The sequence below is a fragment of the Bos indicus genome, chromosome 10, assembly GCF_029378745.1.
Source record: "Bos indicus isolate NIAB-ARS_2022 breed Sahiwal x Tharparkar chromosome 10, NIAB-ARS_B.indTharparkar_mat_pri_1.0, whole genome shotgun sequence".
NCBI classification, from domain to species: domain Eukaryota; kingdom Metazoa; phylum Chordata; class Mammalia; order Artiodactyla; family Bovidae; genus Bos; species Bos indicus.
This window is the reverse complement of record NC_091769.1, coordinates 54,151,467-54,175,096: the sequence shown is the minus strand read 5'-3', so window position 1 is coordinate 54,175,096 and position 23,630 is coordinate 54,151,467. Positions and strand designations below refer to the sequence as shown.

General features: G+C 37.5%; 1 protein-coding gene and 1 long non-coding RNA gene across 5 annotated transcripts in view; one reads left to right on the top strand and one right to left on the bottom strand.

The window, feature by feature from the left end:
* Positions 1-616: 616 nt before the first annotated feature.
* Positions 617-23,630, bottom strand: part of RFX7 (regulatory factor X7) — a 143,320-nt gene continuing 120,306 nt past the window's right edge. For all 4 annotated transcript variants that reach the window (XM_070796685.1, XM_070796682.1, XM_019968783.2 and 1 more), the window contains exons 6-10: positions 14,254-14,370; positions 12,827-12,911; positions 11,514-11,721; positions 8,241-8,536; positions 617-6,790 (exon numbers count right to left, since the gene is read on the bottom strand). In XM_070796685.1, coding sequence (XP_070652786.1) covers positions 3,512-6,790; positions 8,241-8,536; positions 11,514-11,721; positions 12,827-12,911; positions 14,254-14,370 — 3,985 coding nt within the window. In that variant the 3' untranslated portion in view covers positions 617-3,511. The remainder of the gene's footprint in view (positions 6,791-8,240; positions 8,537-11,513; positions 11,722-12,826; positions 12,912-14,253; positions 14,371-23,630) is intronic.
* The window catches only part of LOC139185120 (uncharacterized), a 33,606-nt gene continuing 19,342 nt past the window's right edge, over positions 9,367-23,630 (top strand). The window contains exon 1 of the long non-coding RNA XR_011568659.1: positions 9,367-9,776. This is a non-coding gene — a long non-coding RNA (uncharacterized lncRNA). The remainder of the gene's footprint in view (positions 9,777-23,630) is intronic.

The window sequence follows — 23,630 nt, the reverse complement described above, 5'->3', positions numbered from 1 at the left end:
TGTGCGACCCCATAGACAGCAGCCCACCGGGCTCTGCCACCCCTGAGATTCTCCAGGCAAGAACACTGGAATGGGTTGCCATTTCCTTCTCCATTGCGTGAAAGTGAAAAGTGAAAGTGAAGTCGCTCAGTTGCGGCCGACTCGTAGCGACCCCATGGACTGCAGCCTACCAGGCTCCTCCATCCATGGGATTTTCTAGGCAAGAGTACTGGAGTGGCTTGCCATTACCTTCTTCGGTTTTTCAATTCAAAGATCCCCAAATACCCATATCTAGGTACACCATGGACTAACATTTTAAAGCAAACATTTTATGTCAATGAACAAAAGGAAAGATTTGTTGTTGTTGTTACAACATAAAACGCTATATCATTCATCAGTAAAAAAAAAAAAAAATCATTAAGTGAACAGCAGAGTTTGGATGAACAAGCTAAGATCCATATAGCCTTCTGGATTAATGACAGAGACTAGATTTAGCAGCACTGCTCCTCCTTATGTTGATTTTTTCCCCCCATTTCCTCAACTTTCAGGAGATCAAAGGAAGAAGTGCTTCAGGTCTGTTTACAAAATGACATGCGCTCTACATAAAATAGATCCCATAAATCACTTTAAAATCCAGTCAGTTTAATATAAAATGTTTTTAATTGTTTTTGAAAACATTTAAAAAACAATTTTTGAGCACTTTCAATAAAAAAAGAGAACTGAAATGCTACTGCAATATTCAACTACTGTAGTTTCAGCAGGTACAACAGACAACAAAACACTGGGGAAATCTTGACTTTTTGCACTAAATGAAAACATGAAACAGGGCTTGTTTTTGTCATTTATGGTGTAGTAAAGCACATTATAGTACAAGACTCTTATATGAACCTCTGATGCACTGCACAAAAAAACACTTTCCTTCTTTTCAGTTCAAAAGTCAGTGCTTATTGCAATTATATGCAAAATTATTTACTTCATGAAGTCTTATCATGATAAACAGTATGCAAAATGTTTAAAACATCAAAACAATGAAAATAATCTGAGAAAAGAACATATTCAACAATAACTAAGCAGAATTAGTAAACATAAAAAAGTAAATAACTTGTGAATAACTATGTCTGTCTGGTTAACACTGAACCAGTTTCAATACAGCCAAGAAAAAAAAAGTGGTTACAGGAATACCTAGTACTGTACAAGATAAGTCAATAACACTCATGCACATTTTGTGATCATGTATTAACATGGTGAAGCAAACTAAACTTAATTCTTCCTGCTGTAATATTCTCATGTAAGAGAATAAGAAATAGAAATATCTCATTGAGATTAATGCACATTGCTACATAAGACAATTTTATCTGTCACTTTGATGACATTTTGTCTTTTCATAATGAAACACATTTAAAAAGTTTAATCTGTGGACTGTATTGGTTGCATTTATCCTAAGAGATGTGCCTACCACAGGTTCAACAAATTTAGTGCAATATATGAATCCCAGAAAGTTTGCTGAACGAATTCAACCAAATTTAAAGTGTTTGCTGCAATACTATACAGGGGTTAAAAATCCTCCAGTCTTTATATTTTTATCAAAAAAGATTCCCATTATTTTTTATATTAGTAGGAAGCTAATAATGTAAACAAGGGATTAGAATGGCCTCAAAATCTCCTTTTCAGAGTATCTCATATAGAAAGGCTCCCATCATTTGTTAAGAGAAATCACACAGTTTCCTTTGGGTATTGCATACTTTGGTGTGCAGTAGTGCTGTGTCTCAATGTACAGTGAAGAAATAACTAGCATCAAGGAAAAAATATCTAACAGATCATTAAATCAAGATAACAGCAAACACACAAATGTCAGTAACTAGGACATATCAATATATAAACCTCTGAGCCAACCCTAGCACCATTTATTTATCAAAATGTTAATATCCTACCTTGCAAATTTACTGAACAATGAAACCGTATTAAACTCATCACATTTGTTAAATATTCATTGATTGTAGTCTTCTGATTGGCTTACTAATTAAGGTAAAGGAAAGCTTAGTTAGGTTCAAGGTAGCAGACAATGGTTTAAGAATAACTTTATAAATTTAATGGCAAATTTTTAAGTCTATTTGAAACTAATCTTGAAACTCAGTTAAATGGAGCTGTCAACTAGTGAGAAGACTTGTGTCAGCATGAAATTCATAAATAGTTATTCACAAAACAAAATGGGAGCTATAAGAGAGAAACATTCTAAAACAAATCCTGAGTGCTTCTTTTTGCAATTGTGGTTATCACAATAAATAAATTAAGCATGTTATAAAATGCTCCTCTTCTTCAAGTACTATTAGATATCCCCTTTGTTTTATCAGAGATAAAGATTTGTGACTTCGGACCTCGGGTGATGAAATGTTGTCTTTTCAGTTTTTCGTGTTATTTCTCTCCTGCTTGCTTGTGTTTCAAAGGGATCCCATGATCAAACTGCATTTCTATGTTCAGGAGGAGTGAAGGAGCCAGTCGCTAAATTGAGGACTTAAGAATACTATAAATAAAAACCTTCAAAATAAATCTTAAATAGAATTTAATATGTGCATACAGACATATTGTGATGAAACTAAGAAAATGCTTTTTAGTTTCCTTCTAAATTTCCCTATCTCAACTAACCAGATAATAAAACATAAGATATTCTTCTAACATGCTTGCATTTGTTCTATTAAATTACAACATTTCGCATTACTTACTTGCTTTGTTTACATACGTGTGTGTGTATGTGTGCACACGCCTGCATGCGTGCACGTCTTCTGTGGTAGCTCCATATTAAAACTAACATTTTAAAAGAAGACTAACACAAGGTCACAAATAAAAATGGCTACTAGTTTTTCCTTTTAATAATTTTAGTGCAGCTTTTGCTTTCCTTATATTAATATTTCATTTTCCATTATTTCCTCCTATTTAAGCCCTTCATTGCAGGTGCAAATGGTACTGAAGTCCCAGAAAGTCCTACAGAGATTTTATTTTTTCATTCTACAGTAGCTCTATGCTTCAAGCCTAAATACTTATAATAACCTGAATATTATCCCTGTTTCAAGGAAGACCTTCTTGTCTACAGTTCACTTTAGCTATGATTTCATACTTAAAAAGATAATGCCAACAACAACAAAATATCCTATATCTAAAACCAATGGTTTCCTCTAAAATCTGTGCAGATCAACCAATGAAATAAAATGAACTTATACAAAATAAAGATCTAGACTGCTCTTGTAAAAGCTGGTTATTCTTTTGTTTACTAGCAAACAATGTGATTAAATGGGGGAACATTACAAAATTTAAAACCTAATATTTGTTTTTCTACAGCCTACTCTTTTCAGAAACTTGGTAAGAACTGAGGCGAGTCTAACCATTTCCTACTGAAGAAGAAACCACTTCGGCAGCAAACTCTTTTTAAAATGTCACAATTAATAGTAAGTGTTTCTGCTGCGGGAGGCACTTCCATTAAGACAAATACAATACATATGTCTTTAGTTACAGTGTGCTACATATTATAAAACACAATTTAACCCAACATTTCAACAGTAGGATGGTCCTTGCTTTCTATCCATTCAAAACCTGATGAAGTCATAGAGCTCATGGAGTCACTGCAAATTTGTTGAAACAAGGGGTCATTCTTTAATTCTTCCAGTGTAGGTTCATCATCTTGTCCCTGCTGACGACCTGGATCAAACAGTAGATTTGGGTCTAGAGTGTTCAAATCGTTGATGCTGCCTGAGAGCTCAGAAGACAACCTGATGTCGCTAGAGAAGTCAGACGCAGGATTAGTGAGGTCAGGTGCTACCTGACCTACTAGCTGCTGGCTGGTCTGCAAGCTGTCTCCACTCAACAGGTCTTTAACAGTGCTGCTGAAATCTAACTGTTGCTCTCCAATTTCTGATTGTGCTTGATTATCCCCAGGAGAAAAACTGATCTGATCGGTGCTATTACTTTTGGTGAGGTAAGATGGTGCTTGGAATTCATAAATAGAAGTGCTGGAATCAATCATATTCTGCGGATTGGCACTCGGAAAGACAGTGGACGTTTCCAAAATCTGAGTGAGATTCATCCGGGCGGTGTAATTGGAGGGCAGATTGTTCATGCCCAAACCTCTCACAGCATCATCATTGTCAGAATCAAGTTTACTCAACAAAACATTGGTTATTTTCTTACTGTTCGTTTGCTTTTGAAGAGCGTTTGGGAAGGCTGTTTGCATCATGACTGTCAATGGAACTGATTGACTTCTTTGAGCTATGTTGTTGGCACATGCATCTGTGTGGACATTTGTGAAAACATGAACTTCGGGGGTTACTGGACTTCCAAAGGGGGTCACGTTGGATCGGGGGATATTAGATACTGGGTAGAGGGTGCTTCCACTAAGATTACGCTGGCGATGAACAGCAGGGCTCACACTCCGGCACCTGAAGTTGCTGCTGGCAGATGAATTAGTTCCTTTATTATCAAGAGGGGCAGGGACCGCAAAACCCTCCTGTTTATTGGTGTTATTTACAGTGGCACCTTGATGCTGCACAGGAGAGACAGGAGTCAAACGACAAAAATGACTGTCATGATGTCTGGATTGAGACTGATAAGACTGCCCAGGCACAGCGAAAGCGTGAGGTTTCCTGAAACGGTCTTCCACTAGTTCCTGATAGCTTGGGAGAATGCCATGGCCAGAAACAGATGAATTACCAACCCCACTATACCCATTATTCATCCATTCAAGCTTGGTTTTGTCAGGGTGTGTGGCCATGGGTCTTTGCATTGGTTTCACAGGACTACTTGAGACAATGCTGGCATCATGATATGCCATACTGGAGCTTATTGGGGTAAATGCAAAAGGATTCCTGCATTCCACGGGGCTGGGAGGGACACTACTGCTGCAGTTAGAGTGTGGCGTACCGATGGGTGTATGTCGGCTACTTCCCAAAGCACTATCCACAGGTGTTGTCTGGGCCAGCCTGGAGCAAGGGCTCTCCCGTGACAGACTCTGTGACCCAGCAATCATTTCAGATGTGGGGGTCGGGGTTGGGGTGGGGGTGGGAGTGGGTGTTGGGGTCGGGGTGGGGGTGTGGATTGGAGTGCCATTGCTATGAATTGGATGATAGAAGTGGGTGCTGGAGGCGTGAGATGACATTGGAGCTCCTGGAGTCACAGATTGACTCTGCAGGGTCATTCCCAAACAGTTACCATAAGAATGAGAGTTGTTCATTGACATCTGCTGCTCCATGAGCACCAGCTCTTCTACAATACTATCCTGTGTAAGCTCATCATCAAAAGGAAAGTAGCTTTCATTTGTTTGGGAAACAGAAGGCTCAAATTCCTTCAGTTCGGACTGTAGAGGTAACTGATCTGAAGACTGTGCTTGTATTTGATTCAAAGAAGATTCTTGGATCTGGCCATGCAGCTGCTGGGAATATGTGTCCTGTGGCATTCCTTCTAATTCCCAAACAGACTTCTCTAAGTCATTGATATCCGAGTGCTCGGGAATTGTCATAACACTGATATCTTGCTGTTGTTCACAGCTGGCGGATATAAACTCAGAATCCTTAGTGACCTGTTGCCACTCATTTGGATTAAAGCTGCCATCTGATTTTGAATCATTGTCCAAGAGAAAGACACTGCCTTCCAGCTTTACTTTGATATCTGGAGACGATGATGGTGTGGTTTGCTGTTCTAACGCTGAATCGCTGGTAACAAGAGCAGAGGGATCCAAGGGCTGACTTGCCACTATGTGTGAGTTGACATGTGTTGAGACCTTGCTGGAAATCTGAGCACCTGCTGCTGAGCTCTCTGTTTTCCCTGAATGTGGAACCTTTGGGTCCTTCTTAACACTGCCTGGTTTCTGACCTTCTGGGATAACTGCAGACAGCTGTTCCACAATTGGTTTCTTTATAGGAGGCACCTGGGACTCTTGCATTGCAGAAGAGAGCCGCTTTCTTGGACTTTTAGTGCACACTTTAGGGTCTTTATTTATTGAGTCACCATTAGATGGTGAGCTGGTGCTGGTGAAAGTGAAGTTCTGAGTGGCAACGGAGAGAGTGACAGTGCTCTGATTATTGCCTGTTGAAGTGCCTGGCAGAATTTCATTACAGCGGTTTTTACATTTGGTCCTCTGGTCACAAACCTTAGTTGCTTTTATTTCAACAACACCTTCGTTGGAAGGTTTCTGTACTGCTCCATCTATATTACTTTTCTGTCCCGAGAGGGCACCAGGTGCTGTTTTGGGCACATCGGTCCCGTCAGAGTTCTCTTGGCACTGTATCGGAGGCTCATCTGATGATGTCTCAGGCTCCATTTTGACTTCCACGGCAGAGGGTCCCCCGGTGCTGCTGGTCTTGGATCCGGGAGACTGAAGTGAAACAACAGAACCATTCTTGATCTGTGGGATGGTCCGCGCTTCTTCTGTTGTTCCTGTAGCACTGTTTGCTGAGGCAGAATGTTTCAGAGGGGTACTGCTGCTGCTGGGTGTGAGGGATATCGCTGTCATCTTCACCACATTTAGAGAACTCATGTGTGAGGTGGGCACAACGGCGGTCTTGATGGGACTACTAGTGAAGAGGACAGTAGTCGGAGAGCGGATGGTGAGTGCACTGGTGCTGGCTGGCTTGGGTAAGATCTGAGGGTAGCGGTGCCGGGCAGAACGATCCCCGCCGGGACTGGCCGGGACGTTCTGAGGAGTCTTTGGTGTCTGTTTCACAGACTGCATGTGCTGAGTGACCACCTGTACATTGAGGGGAAGAACTTTGCCATCAGAAGAACTCATTGGACTTGGTGAAGTTACCAACTGCCTGGTCCGTTGGACCTGTTAAAAGATGGAAAACAAAAATACCATATTTATCAAGTCCAGAGTATAAACAGCGATTCATATAATTCATTAGTATTGAGGCATTTTATACATGTAATGCTAAAAAAAAAAAAAAAAAAACAGTTCCTATGTTAGACAAGAATTCTTTTAGACCAGATAAATAAACACTATAATACATGCAACACAGTGTAATAGTTACCAAATACAATGATACGTAAGAAGAATATTAAGATGTCAGTAAAAAACTTCACATTGCTAAAACAATGATTTTTTAAAGGAGGTTATAGGGAGCAGAGATAAAATCTGAAGAACTATCACAACTATTTAATATAGAGGTAACTAACTGGAATTTGTGCCAAGATGACTCACTCACAGGGGAGACTGTCTTATACGTGGACTGACCTTGGACATTACTAACAAACCACTGTGGATAAGGTCTCAGATAAAACTACCGCCTTCCCCAGTTCGCTGTATAATGATCAGTGCAAGAGAATGGTTCCCAGGTACTCCATGCTTTAATGACAGGATGATGACGATGATAATGATAAAAACAAGAAAAAAATAAGATACAATATCTTTCTAATAGTATCACAAATAACAACCTAAAATACCATCTTGCTTTAGTACGATACTCTCTCATATTAAAAGCCAGTTTGTCATAACCTTGTTATGTTGTGACATAACAAGTGTGGGACAGGCAAGGAGTATACCAAGACTTCAATTTGCTGATAAGGAGAGAGACTCAGAGTAACTAAGAGACTTGCCCGAGGTCCCGTGTTCAGCAAGCCAGAGACGGGACTATGTTAATGTTTTACTGATACACATTATAATTTTGTTCCATCTGAATGATAAAAAGAAAAAAAAATTAAACCAAAAAAAAAAAAAGCCTGCATTTGTGTCATCTTTGCTGAGCTAGAGATGACAACTCTGACAACTCTGAAAATGACTCATCTCCTATGTAAAGCTCTGACTGGTTATACGCAAACTTACGTGTCTTGTAATTTCACTTCTGTTCTGTTTATAGCTTATTTTGTAGACAACAATGTATATTCTGAATAAAAGACAACTGACTGAAGTGAAATCTTTGTGTGGTCACAAACTCAGTTTATACCTGAATTTATACCTCTGCTTATGGAGAAGCCTGGTGGGCTGCAGTCCATGGGGTCGCTAAGAGTCGGACAAGACTGACTGACTTCACTTTCACTTTTCACTTTCATGCACTGGAGAAGGAAATGGCAACCCACTCCAGTGCTCTGGCCTGGAGAATCCCAGGGACGGGGGAGCCTGGTGGGCTGCTGTCTCTGGGGTCGCACAGTCGGACACGACTGAAGCGACTTAGCAGCAGCAGCAGCATACCTCTGCTTGCTGCCTTCTCCTGTGCTACTTTTAATTAAACAATGGACTTCCCACCATCCCAGTCATGCCAAATGCTGTTTAATTATATTACCGGAATGGGACTAGGGACAGCTGCCACGACGATACCGATAGGTTGAGGAGAGAGGATTGCAGGGTTCCCATTAGAGAGATTAGTCACTCCGTTGCTTGCTGAGCCTTCTGATTTTTTTGCTGAGGATTCTCCTGGCAAAGGGGATTGTAGTTTCTGTTCTTGCTGCTTCTTCTGGATTTTCCGTTGCAATTGCTGTTTAGCATCAATAGGAGATGGCAGAGTCTTCACTTGAGGCTGAAAGGAATTACTTTCAGCTGTAGGTATAAAAGCAGAAGGCTGGGTAATTCCTTTAATTCCTGAAAATAAACAGAAAGGAGAGCATAAATACTCTTTAGAGAAGGCAGTTACAATTCAATTTCTTTGATTATGTAGCCATCTACTGGACAAAGCAACAAACCCAGGACATTTTAACTCACATTACACTTACAGTTTATAAATACTTGCCAATATGGTTTTAATTGAACCTTAAAATATGGCTCAACTTGGTAGTCAAACCAGCAATAACAGATGAAGACTTTGAAAAGAATAGTAGCTATATCACTAACGTGCAGAAGTTAAGACAAGTCAGTGCCAAGCTAACATGTTTTAGATTTTATCAGCAGATGTCAGAAAATCTCCTTCCTCTCTTCTCTAATTAAGAAATTCATGTATTTTTATGATTTTAATATTCAGCCCACAAGGGGCACTCAATACATATTTGCAGAAACCATCTATATCGTAGGAAAGAATGCATGGGGAAAACAAGTCTTTAATTCCACAAGAATTTCATAAAAATAGGTACTACAGTTTTAACTGATACAATTATATCAGTATGACTTAGTAGAAATTAAGCAGAATTTCTTAGTAAGACTGAAGTTAATAAAGTCTAAAAAAAGCGTCTCTGAGGAAACTTTTTCAAGCAGTAGTAAGATGAAACACTGAGAAAAAGGAATGATAAAATAAATATGGGATAAATTTTAATTTAAGAAAAACTGGTTATGTAATAAAATTAATTTTTCAAAAGCTCATTTCACATCTAGGGAGTGGCATTAAGATCAACAGAAAGGGAGCAGAGTCAGTAAGAAGAATGGAGACAGGCCAGGGGAAGACACCCCGTCCTGAGGGCACGCCCTGCCCTTCCCTTCCCCAGACGGTTCTGCTTTTCATCTTGTGAACAGCAACAGCCTGGTGAGTGGGAGACGAGAAGAAGAGAAAGTACCTGTAAACTCTCACCCACACACTCATTCCTCAACAATCTCTCATTTTCTGACCTTCCCTTTAATCACCTAAGTACTATTTTTTCCCCTCAAATCCAACTCAAATCGCACTGCTCCCATGCAACCCGTAGCCTCGGCTCCGGCTACTCAGCACCTGCACCCCAAGAGCCTCTGCCAACCGCCCAAAGCTCTCTGATGCCTCCTGCCAGGGTTTCTGGACAGGAACGGGTTCCAAGCAGCTGACTTAGAAAAGGACATCTGTAATACAACCTGTTCTTAATATGGAGACTATAAAAAAACAGATTCATCTTCAAAGGATGAAGATTATTCACTACAAAAGGTATTTTTAAAAGTGGCAGTGGCTGAGAACAAAATTGCAGGAGATTCTAAAATACTGAATAATGACACAGTTGTTAAAAGAACAGCCTCTCAAGCTACTTTCAAAAAGTTACAAATGTCTATTTATATATTGTATAATATATATTATCTATTTATACAAATGTTTATTTATATGATTGTCAGTATTTTCATTTATAGAATATACCTTTTTTCACACTTATGCCTTAAAAATCTATTAATTCAACATTCTTTTTTCAGTCAGCCTATGTGAATACTGTGGGAAATAAGACAGATGTTTCTTTGATATGATACCTATGATATCATAGATATCATGATATCTAGATACCTATGTTATCTCTTAAATCTTCAATGTGTTCCTCTTCTGGGTGTCAGTAGGGGTAGGAGAAAGGGAACATTGAAAGTTGAAGGGCCCATAAGATTTTTTGAACCTGTTTTGCCAGAAGCTAGAACAGTCTTATGTAAAGGAGTAACCTTGGTTTTGGAGACAGACAAATCAGGATTCAAATTCTGGCTCCACAATTCATCTGACTATGGACAAATTACTTAACTTCCCTTAGTCTTACTTTTTCCCTGATCTTTAAAATGGGAATAAATATCATGTCTCTTACAGGATTGCCATGGGAATAAATGAGGTAACAGATGTGAACTAACTAGCTACATCAGGCTGCCCATGCACTTCAGTCCCTGTGTAACTGTAAATGTATGGATTTGAGTCATCCAGTTTATATTGAGATAGGAAAAATTATGATGAGGCTCTTGTAAAAGGCTATTTTGATCATACTGATGGTCCTCAAATGACAAAAAAAAGAGATAACAGAACAATCTCACACACATACCACAAATGCTTAAAGCTTCTTAAACATAGAGGAAAAGGATTTCTTATTAAAATAATGAAGTTAAGATAAAAAAGTAAAGTTATTCAAGAGTATAATTATAGTCCTCACTGTGAGAAATCTACCATTTCACATTAATAAATTTTTTTTAAAAAGTTATAATTTCCTAGAGTAATAACAAAATTTATTCACTCTTTCTTAGGTTATTAAAGTATGACCGAAATAAGACATTTAAAAAATTTCATGAAAACAGGTACTTTATGCAGCTATTAACTTACAAGGGAGTCATTATTCTAGTGATACTGACAGTCCTCAAACTGTCAATTCTAGAGTTCCTATCTGAATAAAAATAGCTATTTGAATGCATATTTAAAAAGTCACTCGTTATTTCATAGTAATGCTTCATTCACATGGTTTACTTTTTGTGAGACTAGGTACCTTTCACATAGTCCAAAGATCATTTCATTTATAAGTATTAGTTTTGGGGACAGGAGTCTCAGCAAGTAATTTAAAAACTTAACTTTACTATTTACTTGTAATATTTATTAATTTAGAAACACATATATACTTAAAAGTGCACATATATATATTCCTTAAACTTTAAAATAGCAATGGAAAAATTAATGAAATACCAACTGGCAAATCATAACGGTTTCATATTTAAGCAGATTAACATACAAAGCTGTAACTTAAATTTTATCATGAAAAACTATCATTATTATTTTTGTTAGCTCAATAAGTCCATCTGAATTTAGTATTAAACGAAGAGTGAACATATACAAATACTAAAAAGAGAAAGAAGTTTTATGGCTAAACTCTTTTTTTACCACCAACTCTAGATGTAGTAACACCCTGTCAGTTTCAGCTTGTTAATAATTTTGTACCTGGTGGTGCTGCTGCCATTACAGTAAGTGCTGCCATCGACTTGGTGCCTATATAGTGACTTTTTACAAGGAAGCGGGCTAATTCCAAGACTGTGTCAAATGGCTGGCTTAACACCTTCTGGGCCCACTCACACACAAGACGGCAGGCAGAAGAGATAACTTCTTCATCAATGTTCTGAAGCTGCCCAGAAGGTTCAGCGCCTTCCAACTAAACAGAAGAAAAAGGGGGGTGGGGGAGGGTAGACTTTTAAAAAGAAAGTTAAGAGAAATTAAATTGAAGTACACTCAAGATACATAGGAAGTGAGTGAGTGAAAGTCACTCAGTTGTGTCCGACTCTTTGTGACCCCATGGACTGTAGTTCATCAGATTCCTCTGTCCACGGAATTCTTCAGGCAAGAATACTGGAGTGGGTTGCCATTTCCTTCTCCAGAGGATCTTCTTGACCCAGGGAGTGAACCTGGGTCTCCTGCATTGTAGGCTGATTCTTTACTGTCTAAACCACCAGTGAAGCCCTTTAATCAGAAGATATAATCTGAATCTGTCAGGTCAAAGCAGTACTAAGTGACTGGTGTTGGCAGGCATAAAAGTAGATCCTTGCAAATATGAGTCCTATGCCTGTACCTACTGGTGCATAGCCATCAGCAGCATTGTGAATATAACATCTAAACATATGTTATTAAACATACATGAAGAATAACAGATCTGAATTCTTCTAAAAGCCTTTTCTAACATCAAGAAAACAAACTATGCCATGAACTATATTTTCTCTTCTGAAAATATTCATTCTATACACATTACTCTGTAGCTCAAATAGTCCATTTGATGATATATACCATGAATATATCTATAAATCAGTAACTTTAGATCCATCTTTTTTTCCCCTTAATTTCAAGAGCCATGTGAAATAAGTAATGTACGCTAACAGTGTCCAGCCATTGTTGAGTTTTTGGCTCATTTATTTAATAAAAGGCGCAGTTCCTGGTCCCTGGTTTAATCCAAATGAGACTACGTAGTATGCATTTCAATGTTGATAATAAGGTACAATTTTACTTGGGATTCCCTGGTGGCTTAGCTGGTAAAGAATCCACCTGCAGTGTAGGAGACCTGGGTTCAATTCCAGGGTTGGGAAGATACCCTGGAGAAGGGAACAACTTACCCACTCCAGTATTCTGGCCAGGAGAATTCTATGGACCGAACAGTCCAAACACATGACCGTTGTTTGTTTATCCAAATGAGACTATGCAGTATGCATTTTGATGTTGATAATAACGTACAATTTTACTTATTAAAAATAAAAGGCAGAAATTCTTACCCCATCTCCAGTTTTGTGAAAATCAAGATTGGGCAGTGTTGGCATATGAACAAAAGCTTTTTTTCTTAGTCCACTGTAGCAATATGTAATAAATGGTCAAGGTCTAAAGTACTCTACATTAAATGAACTGTTTATATAGTTAGCACTTGGAAAGCAACCATATATGAAATGAGAATAAAATTGGCCTGAGACATCATCTACTTTCTGAGTTCTTTAGGAAGAGACTTTAATATTAGAAACTCAGGACACCTTTACTCTTTTGAAACTGCAACAGTTCTTATAGAATATTACCATCTTAAAGGAAACAAAATGATTCTCATCTGGTATAAATTTTATGAATAAATGTTCCTAATAAGCTGTGCCAGCCACCAGTAACAAACAGGTCAGAAGGAAAGGAATATCCAGATGGAAACCTGGCAGAGAGAAGGGAAACTCTAGCCAGGGCACAGGGACAAAAACAACTCTTAAGAGTGTCACAAGGGCTTTAACCTTTTCACTTCTCTTTTTCCACTGAAACACACAGGATTATCACCTGTAACATGCCAATGACACACCAAGACATTTTTGTTTGCACTCAGGAAACAAGACTAGGTCGTGCAACTAGTAGTTAAAGAACACCTGCCTGGAGTCATTTTAGAAAAGCAGCCTCTCCCCTTCCCCTTCTCATCTCCTCCACAGAAGAATTTTCATGATTTGAAAGAGGCCAACAGCTAAGCAGAGAGAAATGATGTATTTCTAATAGGATTTCTAACCCTCCATGTGACAATCTTCTTCCAAGGGTAGGAAGAACTTTATAATAAAGTCTTAATTTTAATTTCCTTACTTCTGTTTGCTCCTATGGGGCCTTTTCTATGCCCTGGTTTAATTTTAAAATAGCCTTTAGATGATTGGATGAAAAACAGTTTAAAGATAACACTAATCCTGCAGGCCAAGTTCCACAAGAAAATTTTTTGAACGTTGTATATATCACCAGGGAGAGCCCTATGTTTCTAAGGTAGAGGAAGGAAAGATGATAAGCTAACATCTTTTTCCACTTTTACTCATATAATTTTCAAGTGCTGTCCTATGGTATACTTTGATAATCCTCATTACTAAGGAAAAGAAGATCAAACCATTAAGGACACATTATAGTGACAAAGTAAGGTGAGATCTATCACAGTCTTAATAACTACCATTTGTTATTTCTCTTTCAGTGTGATAAATAGCTGAATAGGGTATCTTTCAGTGTGATAAATAGCTGAATAGGGAGAATAACATTTACAATTATTCTAAGTACTTTTGAGTTGTTTATATTTGTTGATTTAAATTTATTTCTAAATATAGTTGCAAAAAAAAAAATATAGTTGCTAGTTGAACTACAACAGCAGATGTTCAGTAATAAGTGAGAACTTTAAGAAATCACTGAAAATCAAACTGGTAAAGGATATTTAGATTTGCCTCTTGTGCCCAGACGACGTGCCTTCATGTTTGGAAAGACATTTTTCATAATCTTCCCGAAGTCAGCAGCACTTAATGGATGGTAACCAAGATTGTCACAATAGCTCCTGCAAGAGAAGGAGAGATCAATTTAGAGAGCAACAGAACTCAGAATCACATTAGCACAGTGTCATTTCAGTAAAATCTGACCCTTATGACAAAGTGAAGAAACACATCTTCAAGTCATTCACTACAATTTTCATTGATACATGCTCATCCTTCTTTAAAGACTAACTCAGGCTTAGTTTGTTTCATCCTCAGGGCATACAGTATTACTGCTTTTAACAGCAGAAACTAACACTCAACCAGTTGGGCTCTATGTTTCCACATATGTCTCAAGCTCATATACTGGAATAATTTCCAATGTAAACATTATGAGTGTCAGACAGAGACAAGACTACTACATGGTTTAGATTACAAACATGATATATTATGACTAAAGGAACCTTAGGGATCATCTATACCAACATTCTCATTTTACCAGTAAGGGAAAAAAATGAAGGCACAGTGTTCTCATCCCTATCACCCCTATTAATGCCAAGAAAAATTAATAAGGCAGTAACTTCAAGTGGGACCAGGGAAACAAGCCAAGTCTTAACTACTACTAGAATCAGGTACTCTGTCTTTCTCTACAGCTGCCAGTCCTAGGTAGAAGACCAATTCCTCCTTCACCAGTTCAGCAGCAGGAAAAGGCCATTTCTTCTTGGCCTTTGGGAGAACCACTACCTGAGGCATACCAAAGAGGAAGTCTGAGGAACTGCAAAATAACTCAGTCAAATCTCCCTGCTCACTCCCCATTTCAGAATCAACCAATATAGCTTCTTGATGAAGAAGTCATGTGGTAGAGATCCAAGGAGAGAGGTTTAGGATAAACAAGAAAATCCACTAGAATGGGCAGCATATAGTGGTTAACTGGGACTTGAGTTCTTGTAGTGGATGGTTGAGTATGCTGGCAACATCTTTGAAGTGATCTGAACTTGGAAGTCAAATTGGTAGACACTCAGGAGAAGGATGGGAGCCTCAACAGAGAGGATGGGTAGGTCTGAAGACTGGTGTTTTTCTTGATTGTACCCTCCCTGTTGCAGCACCAAGCACCGCACACTCCTGTTGTGGGTGGGGCTGGGGGAAGGAGTGGAGGTGCCTAGCAGACGAATTCTCAACAATGCTGCAGAGCAGGGAGAAGGGAAAGGAGCTGATATGTACTGCGAATTCCCTCTATAAGGAATATTAGACACATCATATTTAAGCTGAGACTAAATGTGATATCCCATCGGTTCAGGGGCCAAGGTTTAAAGTGCAAAGTGAAGCAATGATCTTCTGCAGAACTGACAATTTAAATAAATGAACTGCATCAAATCATAACCATTTCACTAGCAAGTTAAATCAGTCATCTTTATGATTTAAACGAGCACAGAAAGAAAATGTGAATAAGCTCTTTTACAGCTTAGGGCCATGATACTTGTTTCCTCTACCTCGAATATTTTCTTACCCTTCAAGTTCCATACTGGTATGATTTTGAAAGGGTCTCTTCTGTCTTCCCTATCCAAAGCAGCGCTCTCCTGCCATGCCCTCACCACCTTCCTTATCTGTGTACTTTGTATCTTTTATTCTCCTAGCTCCCAATTATGTAACAGCTAATTTATTTGTTGTTTGTCTCCTCCATTAGACTGTAAGTTCAACCAGGGCAGTGACCATGTCTATTTGGTTCACCACTGTATTCTTAGAACAAGGAACAAGACTGAAGAATCACATTAAACCTTAATATGACATATAACTTGATATGACTTTAAATATGACTTAGTAAGTATGTCATATTTAAAATGACAAGAAACCTTAAAGAAAACACATTGAAGCAATGTGCAAATGAAGCAAAAAAAGAAAACAGTGCCCACTGGCTCCTATAACAGCACTGGCAGGTGGGCCTAAAAAACCTGAAATCATATAAAGAGAAAGCAATGAGTCTAATGAGAGATATAATATCCATTCTATCCTCCTTTTGTGACTGAGGTTTTGATTTTTTTTTTTTTTTTTTCACTGTATTAGTACACTAAAGTTCTTTACTTTGGCAGAAGGGGTAGGCAGAAGGTTGGCAAAACTAAGTGTCAGGATGACCAATGCAAAATTTGCTTGTCAAATTGAACTAATCCTGAGTATGATTTTAGAATGTGAACATACAGTTTCATCTGGTTTTTGACCCTTATTTATGCCACTAAAAGAGGGGAATTCATCGGGAGAATAAATTTTTAAAACAATGAACTTACCTTTAAAATATTCTTTAGCAGATAAATGTAAAACGTACTTTGGAGACATATAAACAGCTCAAATTATACCTCCTGAATCAAACAGAAGGCAATGTTGGGAATAAAACTACTTATGACTCAACACTCTACACTTTGAAATCTTATACGTCTAAGAGAAAACAGAGTGCCTCAGTTTGAAAGTAGCAATAACAACACCTGAACAGGTCATCAATTTCTTTGTGAAATGAGTTCAGAAGGTTGTATAGTTCAACTTTCTGCCAGGTATGGAAACGGCTATCCTCAAATGGGTATCTGAGCACTTTGCTTGAGAGAGAGCGCCCTAGATTGTGAGGTGGTCTAACCAATCTTCAGTGGTTCTAATTACCAAAGAAAAAGAATTTCATTATTACAGCCTCTTCCCTACTGAGAAGTTCCAGGTATTCAATGACTCTTTAATATATCAATAATCAAGTATTTATCGGCTCCTCTGTCCATGGCATTCTCCCAGCAAGAATCCCGGGCTGGGTAGCCATTCCCTTCTCCAGGGGTTCCCCCCGACCTAGGGATCAAACCCGGATCTCCTGCATCACAGGCAGATTCTTTGCTGTCTGAGCCATTTATAGGCTATCCTACTTATTCACAATTTTGAAACCAGGACTATATAACACACCATAGGTCATTCCAGTCCATGTCAAGATCTTGGTTAGTTTATATCTTGTTTTCCTGCTTCATAACTTTAACTGCAGTTTGATCAAGCAAGATATGGTGTCAATTAACATCTAACTCAGCATCAGATTATATTTATTCAGGACTCAAAAAAAAGGGAAGGCACAGAGAATGTCCTATTTACAGGATAACGAACAGTCTAATGCCATTCTTGAGATCAGATTTCTCTTTTTGTTGTACTGTTTTTTTTTTTTTTTTTGAAGTATGCTTTACAGACTTTGAAATTAAGCTTAACATTTAATATGGCCAACATGTCACTCAAAATTTTCAGCAGCAAGTCTATCTTTAAAGTTTATTCATACCATTTACAAATAAACTATGTAAGTTAACAGTAAACATTGTTTAAAGGTACAAAAATATAAATGAAAATCATAAAATACTTGTGGCAAAATACAGTCATAGGATACATAACAATACTTAGACATTTTTGGACTGCTTCATACATGTTACTTCATTTAATTCCACCCCAAGTTTCCCTGATACCTCAGTTGGTAAAGAATCTGCCTGCAATGCAGGAGACCCATGATTAATTCCTGGGTCAGGAAGATCCCCTGGAGAAGGGATAGGCTACCCACTCCAATATTTTCAGGCTTCCCTTGTGGTTCAGCTGGTAAAGCCATGTGGGAGACCTGAGTTCAATCCTTGGGTTGGGAAGATCCCCTGGAAAAGGGAAAAGCCATCCACTTCAGTATTCTGGCCTGGAGAATTCCATGGACTATACAGTCTATGGGGTTGTAAAGAATTCTCCAGGCCAGAGTAGTGGAGTAGGTAGCCTTTCCCTTCTCCAGGGAATCTTCCCAAGCCAGGAATCAAAGCCATGTCTCCTGCACTATAGGGGGATTCTTTACCAGCTGAGCCACTACTGCCTAAATGCCAGTTAATGAGGATGGTGACAATAGCCCCTAGAGTGCAATTAAGCTGTCTCAATGCAATGACACATTTCTACCTATAAAAAGATTGATGAAAGGATAATCTGTATATTATGTAGAAAATAAAGGAAAATACCATTACATGTTTATGAAATGGTATAAAGTCCAGCTGCTTTTCTTCATAAGAACATGCTTTCAATTTGTGTACCAAAAGTTCTAGTTGGGTTATGGACTCCTACAAATTCAAGGCATCTACTTCTGACTTAATGCGTGATTTCAAAATGCCTTTTTTTTAAAACCCTTGGACCCACTTCACTCATCTTTCCCAGCCTTTACGATCATCCTTTTCGCAACCAACAATAAATTATCTCTGTTAGCTTTTTTAAAAAGAATTTTTAGTTGCAACATGTATGCGAGATCACACTGTATTTGTCTTTCCTCTGTCTGATTTACTTCACTTAGCATAATGCTCTTGAGGTCCATCCATGTTGCTGCAAATGCCAAGCTTTCATTCTTTCTTAAGGCTGAATAATATTCCGCTGTGTATATGCACAATGTCTTTATCCATTCACTCACTGATGGACACTTAGGTTGTTTCCATATCTTGGCTTTTATAAACAGTGCTGCAGTGAACATGGCAGTACCTATATTTTCAAGTTAGTGTTTTCATTTTTCAGATATACAGCCAGAAGCAGAATAGCTGGATCACATGGTAGTTCTATTTTTAATTTCTCAAGACCCTCCATACTATTTTTCATAGTGACTGCACCAATTTATATTCCTGCCAACAGCACACAAGGGTTCAATTTTCTTGACATCCTCACCAATGCTTGTAATTTGTTGTCTTTTTGATAACAGTCACTCTGACAGGTGTGAGATGATAGTTCATTGTGGTTTTGATTTGCATTACCCTGATGATTAGTGATGCTGAGCATCTTTTCATATACCTCTTATTCATCTTGATGTCTCTTTTGGAAAATGTCTATTTATATCTTCTACCCAATTGAAAAATCAAATTATTTTTGTTGTTGTTGAGTTGAATGATTTTTTATACACTTTGAATATTAACCCTTTAACAGATATATGACTTGCAACTCACTAGGTTGCCTTTTTATTTGGCTGATAGTTTTAATGCAGTTCTATTTGTTTATCTTTGATTTTTAAAAATTCTATCTTTGCTGACAGATTAAAAAAAAATCATCGCCAAGATCCACATCAAGAAGTGGGTCTTATCCAAATGCAGAAGAATACATCTTCTTCTCAAGTGCATTCTCCAGGATACATTTTGGGACACAAATCAAACCTCAGTAAATTTAAGAAAACTTAAATCATATTAAGCATCTTCTCTGACCACAACACTATGAGACTAGATATCAATTACAACAAAAACAAAAAAAACCCTGTGAGAAACACAAACATATGGAGATTAAACAACACATTTCTAAATAACCAACAGGTTACTGAAGGTATCAAAAAGGAAATCAAAGATCTGACAGAAATAAATTAAAAAGAAATGAAAGGAACAATAGTAAAGATTAATAAAACTAAAAGCTGGTTCTTTGAGAAGATAAACAAAATTGACAAACCTTTAGCCAGACTCATCAAGGAAAAAAGGGAGAAGAATCAACTCAACAAAATTAGAAATGAAAAAGGAGAGGTTACAACAGACAATGCAGTAATACAAAGGATTATAAGAGACTATTATGAACAATTATATGGCAATAAAATGTATACCCTGGAAGAAATGTACTGATTCTTAGAAAAGCTTAATCTTCCAAGACTGAACCAGGAAGACACAGAAATTATGAACAACCCAATTACAAACACTCAAATTGAAGCTGTGATCAAAAATCTCCCAAAAAACAAAAGCTCAGGACCAGATGGCTTCACAGGAGAATTTTATCAATCATTTAGAGAAGGCTAAAGCCTATCCTTCTAAAACTCTTTCAAAAAATTGCAGAGGAAGGAACACTTCCAAACTCATTCTACAAGGCCTCCATCACCCTGATACAAAAACCAGACAAAGACAACACAATAAAAGAAAACCACAGGCCAATATCACTGATGAACATAGATGCAAAAATCCTCAACAAAATTTTAGCAAATAGAATTCAGCAACACATCCAAAAGCTCATACACCATGCATGACCAGGTTGGGTTTATTCCAGGAATGCAAGGATTCTTCAATATACGCAAATCAATCAATGTGACACACCATATTAACAAATTGAAAGATTAAAAACCGTATGATAATCTCAGTAGATGCAGAAAAAGCTTTTTACAAAATTCAGCACCCATTTGATTAAAACTCTTAAAAAAAATGGGCAGAGAAGGAACCCACCTCAACATAGTAAAGGCTGTATATGATAAGCCTATAGCAAGCATTATTCTCAATGGTGAAAAACTGAAAGCATTCCCCCTAAGATCAGGAACAAAACAAGGGTGTCCACTTTCACCACTATTATTCAACATAGTTTTGGAAGTTCTAGCTACAGTAGTCACAGAGGAAAAAGAAATAAATCCAGATTGGAAAAGAAGAAGTAAAGCTCTCATTGTTTGAAGATGACATGATACTGTACATAGAAAACCCTAAAGATAGTATCAGAAAATTACTAGAGCTAATCAGTGAATTTAGCAAAGTTGCAGGATAAAAAATCACTTGTACACAGAAGTGATTCAGGATACACAGAAATCACTTGCATTTCTATATAATAACAATGAAAAATCAGAAAGGGAAATTCAGGAATCAATCCCATTCACCATTGCAACAAAAAGAATTAAATATCTAGGAATAAACTTACCGAAGGAGGCAAAAGACCTGAACACAGAAAATTATAGGAAATCAAAGATGACATGAACAGATGGAGAGATATTCCATGTTCCTGAGCAGGAAGAATCAATATTGTGAAAATGACTATACTACCAAATGCAATCTACAGATTCAACGTGACCTCTATCAAATTACCAATGGCATTTTTCACAAAGCTAGAACAAAAAATTTCACAATTCATATGGAAACACAAAAAACCCTGAAGAGCCAAAGCAGTCTTAAGAAAGAAGAATAGAGCTGGAGGAATCAAGCTTCCTGACTTCAGAGTATACTACAAAGCTACAGTCATCAAGACAGTATGGTACTGGCACAAAAACGGAAATATAGACCAATGGAACAAGATAGAAAGCCCAGAAATAAACCCATGCACCTATGGGTACCTTATTTTTGACAAAGGAAGCAAGAATATACAATGGGGCAAAGACAACCTCTTCAATAAATGGTGCTTGGAAAACCAGACAGCTACATGTAAAAGAATGAAATTAGAACACTTCCTAACACATACACAAAGATAAACTCAAAATGGATTAAAGGCCTAAATGTAAGACCAGAAACTATAAAACTCTTAGAGGAAAACATAGGCAGAACACTCTATGACATATATCAAAGCAAGATCCTCTATGACGACCTTCTAGAGTAACAGAAATAAAAACAAAAGTTAACAAGTGAGACCTGATTAAACTTAAAAGCTTTTGCACAGCAAAGGAAACTAGAAGCAAGGTGAAAAGACACCCTCAGAATGGGAGAAAATAATAGCAAATGAAACAATTGACAAAGGATTAATTTCCAAAATATATAAGCAGCTCATACAACTCAATACCAGAAAAACAACCCAATCAAAAAGTGGGGAAAAGACCCAGACAGACATTTCTCCAAAGAAGACATACAGACAGCTAACAAACACATGAAAAGATGCTCAACATCACTCATTATTAGAGAAATGCAAATCAAAACTACAATGAGATATCACCTCATACCAGTCAGAATGGCCATTATCAAAAAGTCTACAAACAATAAATTCTGGAGAGGGTATGGAGAAAAGGGAAAGCTCTTGCACTGTTGGTTGGAATGTAAATTGATACAGCCACTATGGAAGACAGTATGGAGATTCTTTAAGAATAAAACTAGGAATAAAACCACCATATGACCCAGCAATCCCATTCCCAGGCATATGCCCTGAGGAGGCCAAAACTGAAAAAGACACATGTAACCCATTGTTCACTGCAGCACTATTTACAATAGCTAGAACATGGAAGCAATCTAGATGTCCATTGACAGATGAATGGATAAAGAAGTTGTGGTACATATACACAATGGAATATTACTCAGCCATAAAAAGGAACATATTTGAGTCAGTTCTAATGAGGTGGATGAACGTAGAACCTATTATACAGAGTGAAGTGAGTCAGAAAGAGAAAGATAACATATTCTAATGCATATATATGGAATCTAGAAAAATGGTACTCTAGTATTTATCTACAGAGCAGCAATGGAGAAACAGACATAGAGAATAGACTTATGGACATGGGGAGAGAGGAGAAGAGGGTGAGGTGTATGGAAAGAGTAACATGGAAACTTACATGACCATATGTAAAATAGATAGCCAATGGGAATTTGCTGTATGGCTCAGGAAACTCAACAGGGGCTCTGTATCAATCCAGAGGGGCGGGATGGGGAGGGAGATGGGAGGGAGGTTCAAAAGGAAAGGGATATATGTATACCTACGGCTGATTCATATTGAGGTCTGACAGAAAACAACAAAATTCTATAAAGCAATTATTATAAGCAATTATAAAATAAATTATAAAAATAAAGCAATTATTATAAGCAATTATAAAAAATTAATTAAAAGATGTGGTACATATATACATTGGGAAAAAAAAAAGAAGAAGTGGGTCTTGCTACCTATCTTTTCTCCTAGGAGTTCATGATTTTAGGTCTTGTGTTCAAGCCTTCAATCCAGTTTGAGGAAATTTTTCGTGTGGTATAAAATCCCAGTTTCATTCTTCTGCATGAAGCTCTCCAGTTTCCCCAACACATTTATTGAAGAGACTGTCCTTATCCCACTGCATAATTTTGGCTTCTTTGTTGTAAGTTAATTGACTATATATGTGTGGGTTTATTTCTGGCCTCTATTCAGCTTCATTCAACTATGTGTTTTCATGCCAATACCATATTGTTACAAAATAGAGTTTGAAATCAGGGGGTATGATGCCTGAAGGTTTGTTCTTCTTTCTCAAGATTTTTTGGCTGCTTGAGGTCTTTTTTGGTCCCACACACATTTTAGAATTCCTTGTTCTGTTTCTATGAAAAATGATATTGGAATTTTTATTGGGATTGTATTTAATCTGTGGACTGCTTTGATTAGTACAGACATTTAACACTATTAATTCTTCCAACCCATGAGGACAAACTATCTCTCCATTTATTTGTGTTTTCTTCAGTTACTTTCCTTGATGTCTTGTAGTTTTTCAGTGTACAGGTCCTGAACACTGTGGTTAAATGTAATCCTAAATTTTTTTTTTTTTTTTTGATACAACTGTAAATGGGATTGTTTTCTTAATTTTGCTTTCTGATAGCTTTTAAAAAAATGCAATAACTCTATTTATTTATTTTTGGCTGTGCTGGGTCTTTGTTGCTGCACTGGTTTTTCTGTAGTTGCG